The 9,084-nt window shown below is 50.4% G+C and overlaps 1 protein-coding gene across 1 annotated transcript; it reads right to left on the minus strand.

The window, feature by feature from the left end:
- Positions 1-6,854: 6,854 nt before the first annotated feature.
- Positions 6,855-8,256, minus strand: Chrm1 (cholinergic receptor muscarinic 1). Its single transcript, XM_059248560.1, has one exon. It carries the CDS (start codon positions 8,254-8,256, stop codon positions 6,874-6,876), a length of 1,383 nt encoding a protein of 460 aa, XP_059104543.1. The 3' UTR covers positions 6,855-6,873.
- Between the last annotated feature and the right edge of the window lie 828 nt (positions 8,257-9,084).

Raw genomic sequence — 9,084 nt, forward strand, 5'->3', positions numbered from 1 at the left:
CATATAAACCCACTTGGGACAGATTTTCAGGGAGGACCAGGGAGGAGGAGGAGGAGGGATGCACGTGTGCATGTATTTGTATGTGTATACATGTGCATGTGTGTGTCTTAGTTACTTTCCCTATTGCTGTGAAGAGACACCATGACCAAAGCTACTTATAAGAGGACATGTTTATTGTGGGTCATGGTTTCAGGGGGTTAGAGTCCATGACTATCATGGCAGGGAGCATGGCAGCAGGCAGGCAGGCAGTCATAGCACTAGAGCATAGCTGAAAGCTTACATCCTAATCTACAGGCACTAGGTAGAGAGAGATAACTGGGAATGGCATGGGCTTTTGAAACCTCAAAGCCTACCCCCAGTAACACACCTCCTCCCAAAGGCCACACCTCCTAAACCTTCTGAAACAGTTCCACCAAATATGGACCAAGCATCCAAATATATGAGCCTATGGGGTGGGGTGGGGGGCATTCTCATTTAAACCATCACCGTGTATATGCATTCATGTGTGCACATGTACATGGAGGGCAAAGGTTGACATGGAATATCTCCCTTTATCACTCTCCACCTTGATTTAATTTTTTTGAAGACAGGGTCTTACTGTGTAGTCCTGGCTGGTCTGGAACTTGCGTTGTAGATCAGGGTGGCCTCAAACTCACAGAGATCAGCCTGCACCTGCCTGAGTGCTGGGGTTAAAGGCAGCCACCATGATGCTGGGCTTCTGCCTTATTTTTTGTGACAGTGTCTCTCACTGAACCTAGCTCTTGCCATTTTGGCTAGACTGGCTGCTTAGAGAGTTCTCCCATCCCCCAGGACCTCTGCCCTCCAGCACTGGGGTTACAGGTGTGCCAAGCTTTTTTGCAGGTGCTAGGAATCCAAACTGTGATCCTCACAGTTGTATAGCAAGCACTTTGCCCGCTGAACCATCTCCCCAACCCTCTCGTTCTTCCTTAATTGCCATGTTCCTGTTTATCCCGACACATCTCCTTCCTTCCCTGCCAGGCCCTTTCTCCCAGCCCATCTCCTCAGTGTCTTCCACTGATCCTGCACTCCACTTCCTCTCCCTCCTCCAGGCTGGCTGAAGCCCGTTGTCTCCTGAGGGGCCCTGAGCCCCAATGTGTGAGTAAGTGAGGCTTTTTCTTTCTGGATTCTGAAGGAAGCATAGGCGAACTTGAAGCAAAGCAGGATAAGAGTCCAAGCAGAGGAACTGGAAAGAGGAAAGACATGAAGGAGTGAGTCTAGAGCCTGTTCAAAGACCAAGAGAATTCCAGGATCTGTAGGAGGGCTCATTCACCCAAGAAGCTGAATGTGAAGGCCTTTGGCTAAGGGGCTTGCTTTGGTTTTTGGAGATAAGGTCTCATTTTGCATCCTGGGTTAGCCTGGAACTCCTAGCCCAAGTTGGCCTCAAACTTGAGATCCTCCTGTCTCAGCTTCCCAACTTGAGATTGAGATTACACGTACCTAGCTTTGGGTTTGCTTTTTTTTTTTTTTTTTTTTTTTTGACAGAGTCTTATATATAGCTCAAGTTGGCCTATAAACTCATGATCCTCCTACTTCTACATATTGAATGCTGGGATTATCCTAGGAAAGTACAAGTGCGTGTGTGTGTGTGTGTGTGTGTGTGTGTGTGTGTGTGTGTAAGTTTTTTTAAAGGTGTATTTACTTTTTATTTCATTTGGATGAGTTTTGTCAGCATATATGTATATGTATGTATGTGCCCTCTTTGTGCCTGGTGCCCATGGAGGTCAAAAGAAGGAATCAGATCTCCTGGAGCTGCTGTTATGGATGGTTGTGAGCCACCATGCAGGTGCTTGGAATTGAACCTGGGTCCCCTGCAAGAGCAACAAATGCTTTTAACCACCGAACCATCTCTTCAACCCCTGGTTTTTAAAAGGCCTAAAACTGATGGTTGAGGCTTTAGAGACAACTCAGAGGCTTATAGCACTGGCTGCCCTTGCAGAGGACCCAGGTTCAGTTCCCAGCATCCACTCATAACTCCAGTTCCAGGGGAATCCAATAGCTCTCTTCTGACCTCCAGGGACAAAGATGGTATACACATACATATGCATACATGCAGGCAAATATTCATACACATAAATAAATAAATCTTAAAAAAAATAAAGGCCGAAAACGACAAAAGCAATAGTATTTTGTGACACATGAAAATTATGTTATATTCAAATAAAGTTTTATTACTATATAGCCATTCTTATTTGCTCTAGCATATTATTTATGGCTACCTTCAACTGCAGTGAGAGAGACTATGTAGTACACTAGTGCTGATGTGTATCCTTCACTTTGTCTCTTGGCTTGTAGAGTCAAAAAATGTCTGCTCTCTGGCCTTTTACAGAATGAGTTTGATACTTCTGAATTGAGGGATTGTTTTAGCACTTTATGCAAGAGTCCTGCAGTGTGATGGAGAAAACAGGATTCATTTGAGAGCTGTTTCGAGGTAGACTGGGTACAGGGAGTACAAAGGAGTCTAGGCTGACTTCCAACTCTCTGGCTTGAGTAACCGTGTGAATGGTGGTTCCAGGAAGGCAGAAATACCAAATACCAGGGCCAGGAGGACAAGGGCTGGGGGGACAAAGGGAGAGCTGGACCTTTTTAATGGAATAGTCAGACTGTTGGGCTTCCCTGGCTTGTCACGAAAGCAAAGGCCTCAGAAGCAATACCATCTAGTTCTTTAGAGCCCAAGGCTGGCAAGGGCATCCGTGTTGAAAGAGCACTCTTGCTCTGAAGGTAAGCAGGTTCTAAATGCAATTTCAGTTGGGAGTCAGTTCTGAGCCCTGTGAATCCTGAGCTAGGCTGAGAATGAAACCAAGGACTCTACAGGCCTTGGGAGACTCGGCAAGGGTAGGTCACCCTAAAGGAAGAATACGAGGGCTTCAGGCTAAGGGGCTTTGCTTTCGTTTGTTTGTTTTTGAGACTTGGATGGAGCTAGTCCCAAATGTCAAGGCACCTTGCATTCGTGGCCTCACTGGTGGTATACTAGTCAGAGAGGGAAGGGCCTGTTTCTGAATGTTTATAGGGCCTTGTGAGCCTTCTGTGGCTTTGGAGTCTCCTGAAGTTTGGGGGTAGTTGCTGGGGTGACCAAGATCAAGTACTGTATCATTTTATGTTGTGGTATGTTGTCTGGGGAACCTGGTCCAAGGCAAGTATCAGCTTTCTTGGGAAGTCTATTTCCTGTGTTACCAGCAGGTGGCGCTAAAGTGACATGGTGGAAATGGAGATGGGGTGGGGCTTTGAGTGTAGGAGGGATTCTAACTTGTTCCTCTTTAGGCAGGCTCCAGTCTAGTGGTACTGCTGGAAGAGGTGGTATTTACAAAGCTTACGAAAAGGTCTTTGTTCCTGGGGTGAAGAGACTTCCCTCAGGGCAGGAGTGGGTGCAGTGTTTGGGATGGATGGATGCCCATGCAATCGCTCTCTCCATTCTGGCTCATATGTTCCTTGGTTTGCACAGCTCTTTCTTCAGAGGCTTGCAGGACCCAGATTCCACCTGGAGTTTACACCCCTTCCTGCCCAGCTGCTCCTGGACACTCTTCAAACCCAGTCATGTTAGGATGTGAGACTTCTTCTTCCTGGCCTGTGGGATAGGACTCTAGATTCTGTAAAGCCAGGAGAGAGTACAGGGTAAGCCCTGGCTCAGAAACTAGACCTAGTCTGGCCTTTAACTGTGTCAGCCTCTTCTGTGGTGTCACTGATGGTGCAGACACTAAGTGCTTTTTACCAGTTTGCCTCATCCCTCTGACACCTGCAAGGGGGCTCGTTCCTCTTTTAGAGATGAAGACACTGGAGACAGGAGCCATGCCTAAGGTTACTTGGTGGGATCATGGAAGGACCATGGTGAGGTCCCCAGGACAGGGAACAAGTGTCAAGTGTGAGATGCTACTCCTATTTCTGATCCGGATGCTAGTCTCACTCCCTCCTTCCTTGTCTTCAGTAGAGGCAAGTTCCACTGACCCCAAAGCTTCCAATGCTGTTCGGCTTCCTCGGTCCCTCCACCTCCATGCCTTTGACATAGGCAGGAAATTCATCCCTAACGGGGACTTAGGGCTACAAGGGAGCATTGGCAAGCCAGCAGCCTTCAGAGGGTCTCAGCTGAGGCTGCTCTGCTGGGGGTACAGGGGTACAGGACTTATATCTGAGGGTCATTCCCACACTGCTGTATCTCCTGTGGCTTCTGGCCAGCTTCTCCTTGTCTACCTCTTTAGTGGGCTATCCTTTGCCCATGGTGTTGGAAGATTCCATGTTTCTGCTCTGTCTGCTTCCCAACTAGGTATTGCCAGAAAAGGATGGCTGGGGCCCAGAGGATGAAGGAAACCAACCACGCCAGATGTCTTCTTCCTCTTTTACCTCTCCATGTTAATCCTGTCCAAAGTTGTAGGCTCAGCTGAAGAGGATGACCTTCCCAGATAGAGGAGGACCCTTTTTGGGTTCAGGGTATTACAGGAGATGCACTCTCCAGCTAGACCCTCCAAGTTAGCTTCTTTTTTTTAATCCCACCTAGGACCTCAGCCCTCTAGCATAGTTTTTTTTTTTTTTTCTCTCTCTCAAACTTTAGCCTGTACCAGAATCACCTTGAGGCTGCTGGTTACGGACAGCTGGTTTCCATCTTCAGAATTCCCATTTTAGTAAATCCGTGGTGACCCCAGGAATTTACCTATTATAAGTTCTCAGGTGATAGCGGCGCTCCAGGTCTGGGTCACTGTTAGCTCAGCAGGCCTTGTCTGGCTCCTGGGAATCATGGCAAACCACTGGACTATCCAACCTAGAAGAAAATCTTTGCTCATATGTGTACCCTGGACCACACCAGATGATCTAAAATAAAAATATGATTTGTGGTGGAGGTCTTGGATCACATTCTATCATTAAACATCTAGAGGGGCTGGCTCTAACTGAGGTCAGCCCTATGGACAGTCAGCCATGTCCCTATGCTTAGCCTCTAGTAAAAACACCAGACACCAAGGTTCTGGTTGGCAGTATGTTATGTAGGCTGTCCTACATCACTGCTGGAGAATTAAGTATTCTGTGACTCCCTGGAAAGGGAATTGGCATCTTATGCCTGGTTACTCTGGGACTCTGCTCTGGTCATTTTCTTCTGTTGCCATTTTCCTCTGAGTTCTTTCATTATGACAGTGACTCCAGCGGCTTTGTAGAGTTCTATATGTTTTCCCAGCAAATCACTGACATTCAGGTTGGTCCTGGGACGCCTAGCCACTACTAATTTTGATATCACTGGTCAGGGCTGTGACGTTAATCTCTTTAGGTTCATTTTCATTAGACTTTGGGAACCACCATTACCAATACAATGTTTTATATTGTGGCCTGAGGGTTATCTTGATGGACCTCTTTGGTCTAGAGTGTCCTAGGTCTGTCATCTCCACAGTCTAGGGGTCCGGAGGTTGTAGACTACCTGGAAGTCTGGGTGTTGCTTTGTGAGATAATCCTAAGTAATCCTCCTGGGTCTCTGGGCCTTAGTTTCCCCATCTACAAATGGGAGTTTGGAAGAATTCTGTTCTCTCTGATATGATAAGGTCCTAGAGCAGCCATGTATGGAATACACAGGGGTGATTCATCTAGCCACCTCATTTCCAGAGGCCAGGCCTGACTACTTTACCACCACTCACCTGAGCCATGGGCCCCAGGGTGCTGGGGCCCACAGGCTTTAGCTGATCTAGCCATTCAATGCTGTCCTTCCTGGACTCACCTTAAATGCTGTAGCCCACATTCTGCATGTAATACTTGCGCCTTCCCTGCCCCATCCAGTCCTGGCCTTGGGGCCAGGGCCTCGAGCCAAAACAGGGAGGAATTCTTCGTAGTGCCCGCTGGTTACGTGGCTTTTATTCACAGACTCAGCATATGCTGAGGATGGAAGGAGAGAACATCTGGAGCCAGGCAGGGCCTGGAGATTAGGGTGGCAGGGAGGCCATGCATGGGTTGGACTGGGAGTTTACAGAAGAGAACCTGCTGGCTGGGCTAGGCCTGTGTGGGGCAAGGCTGGAGGCAGGCAGCATGCGGGAGGCCTGGTTAGATCCACCCAGAGCAGATCCACCCAGGTGATGGCTGTGAGCCAAGAGGGATGGACCGAGGTTACTTTGGGGCAGGGAAAGAGGAGGATGGGTGTAGGACTGGATAGCAGGCACCTTATCTCCCCCCCCCCGCCCCACCCCCCTGAGAGAGGCATAGTGGGCCAGTTAGGACACCTGACATCTGGTCCTGCTGCAGCTTCGGGACTTGGTATGTTTAGCCAAGCTGGTCTCCTCTGGTATCATTGTCCTGCTCACGCTTGGACATTTGCCTTGGAGGTTACTCACATCGGGATGACCTGGGGACATTTGTAGGGAGACTGGACAATCCTGGAGTGTGTGCCTAGGGCCTACCTGGATGGGCTATGCCTGTGCAAGGAGGGGATCTCCAACCAGAGGTCACCAGCTCCCTCTGCCCCAAACTTGGTGTCAGTTCCCACCTGTAGGTCCAGGGGGCGCTATTTCTCATGGCAATCTGGGCCCCTGCCGGGCCAAGAAAGACTGCACCGTTAAACTACTGGCCCGCCCTGCTGGCTCCTGACTTCCTGCTTAAACGCAAACAGAGTCCAAAGCCCGGATCCTCCTCCTGGGCCTTCTTCCTGGTGAATAGTCTATTCCCACACAGCAGGGAACAGAAAAACCAGTTCCCCGGGTTTCGCTCCCTGTCTGGGAATAGCAAAGTTTGGAAAGCTAACAGTCTCTCTGGGCTGACCAGGAAGGTGACCCAGGGCCCTGGGAAGCCAGGGGAGGCCTGAGCAGGCCTTGGAGCTGAAGATACAGCCCCTGGACACTTTCCACTGGCCTCTCCCTGGAGCTGGGGTGGAAGGATGCAGGAGACAGGGGGCCATTAGCATTGGCGGGAAGGGGTGCGGTGCACAGAGCCCGGGCGCTTGGGGATCTTGCGCCAGCGCCTCTTGTCCCAGCGGCAGAGCAACAGCAGGCGGAAAGTGTCCCGGAAGGCTTTGTTGCAGAGTGCATAGCACATGGGGTTGATGGTGCTGTTGACGTAGCATAGCCAGTAGCCCAGCTCCCACAGGGTCTCGGGAACACAGTTCTTGCAGAAGGTAGACACCAGCACCATGATGTTATATGGTGTCCAGGTGAGGATGAAGGCCAGCAGGATGGCACTCAGGGTCCGAGCCGCCTTCTTCTCCTTGACCAGTGAGAAGGTCTTTCGCTTGGCCAGTTGTTCCTTCCCTCGGGGTTTTTGGCTCTTGCCACCTCGGTCTCGGCCTTTCTTGGTGGGCCTCTTGACTGTATTTGGGGAGCTTTTAGGGGGCTGCTTGGTTGGTGCCTGTGCCTCAGGGTCTACCATGGGCATCTTGATCACCACTTCTGAGCCTGGTTCCTCGCCCTCAGAGGATGTGAGGGACTCCATGGAGCCTTCATCCTCTTCCTCTTCCTCTTTCCAGCTGTAGGCCTGCAGAAGCCTGGGTGTCCGGCAACAGCGGCAGCAGCGGCCCGGAGGTGACTCCGGTGAGCCCTCAGCCCCTGGCTGTGACCTCTCCGAGCTGCTGCTGCTGCCACCGCCTTTGCCTGGTGTCTCAGAGCCCTGGAGGGCTGCCAGCTCCCGGGCTCGGTTTTCTGTCTCCCGGTAGATGCGCCAGTACAGCGTACACATGACCGTGACAGGGAGGTAGAAGGCAGCCATGGCTGTGCCGAAAGTGATGATGGGTTGGGAGAGGAACTGGATGTAGCACTGCCCGGCCTGCACTGTCCGCTCCCCAACTAGGTATTGCCAGAAGAGGATGGCTGGGGCCCAGAGGACGAAGGAAACCAACCATGCCAGGCCAATCATCAGAGCTGCCCTGCGGGGAGTGCGCTTGGCTCGGTAGCTCAGGGGTCGGGTCACTGAGAAGTAACGGTCAAAGCTGATGAGCAGAAGATTCATGACGGAGGCGTTGCTGGCCACATAGTCCAGGGCCAGCCAGAGGTCACAGGCCAGTGTGCCCAGAGCCCAGTGGCCCATGAGCAGGTATGTGGTATAGAGGTTCATGGAGAAGGTGCCAATGATGAGGTCAGCACAGGCCAAGCTCAGCAGGAAGTAGTTGTTGACTGTCTTGAGCTCTGTGTTGACCTTGAAGGAGATGAGTACCAGCAGGTTACCTGTCACTGTAGCCAGAGACAGGAGGCCTGTGGTGATCCCGATGAAGGCCACTTGCCAGGGACCCTTTCCTGGTGCAAGGACAGTGATGTTGGGGCTGACAGCAGGGGGCGCTGAGGTGTTCATTTCAGCCAGGTGGGATGAAGGGGCAGCCCCTTCCTCCAGTCACAGATTTTCCTCAGAGAAAGGACATCACCTGAAAAGAGAGGACATGAGCTTTGGCTGGGCGGCTGGGCATCTCTGGCAATTCTGAGTGGAAGAGTAACAGGATACAGCCCCTGGCCTCTCAGAGCTCCAGGCCAGACAACATCACCTCCAGGCAACACACACACACACACACACACACACACACACACACACACACACACAGTGGCTAACAATGTGCTTTCCAGCCACAAGGAGATTTGCCAGCAGCATGGGGTGGCCTTGAAAGCTAGGGATCTGAGTCTTCATTTCAGCTTCACATTCAGACTTTGAACCTTAATTTTCTCCTTGGGAAATTGCTACTAATTCCTGTCTTCAAAATAACAAAATGAAACAAAACATTCATTTATTTTTATTTTATGTGTATGAGTATTTTGTCTGCATGGATATCTGTGCACCATGTGTAAGCAGTGCCCGAGGAGCCCAGAAGAGGGGCATCAGATCCCTTGGAACTGGAATTATAGACGTTGTAAACTGCCTTGTGGGTGCTGGGAATTAAACCTGAGTCCTCTGGAAGAGCAGCCAGTGCTCTTAACTGCCAAGCCATCTCTTCAGTCCCTAAATCCTGTTTTCCTTAAATTTCATGCAGCAGGAATGAATTGGGAGAGTTACTTTGTATACAGTCCTGCGAATTTTTCCAAGTATTTCACTCCACCTTATTAAAGCCTTCATTTAAGAAGGGCTTGCTACATGCCAGACACAGTGCTAAGCACCTAATCAAGTTATCTAATTTAACTGTCCTGCTCATCC

This window comes from Peromyscus eremicus, chromosome 1, assembly GCF_949786415.1.
Source record: "Peromyscus eremicus chromosome 1, PerEre_H2_v1, whole genome shotgun sequence".
NCBI classification, from domain to species: Eukaryota; Metazoa; Chordata; class Mammalia; order Rodentia; family Cricetidae; genus Peromyscus; species Peromyscus eremicus.

Coding starts and splice junctions, on each gene's coding strand:
- Chrm1 (XM_059248560.1), bottom strand. CDS start 8,256: ATGAACACCTCAGCGCCCCCTGCTGTCAGCCCCAACATCACTGTCCTT.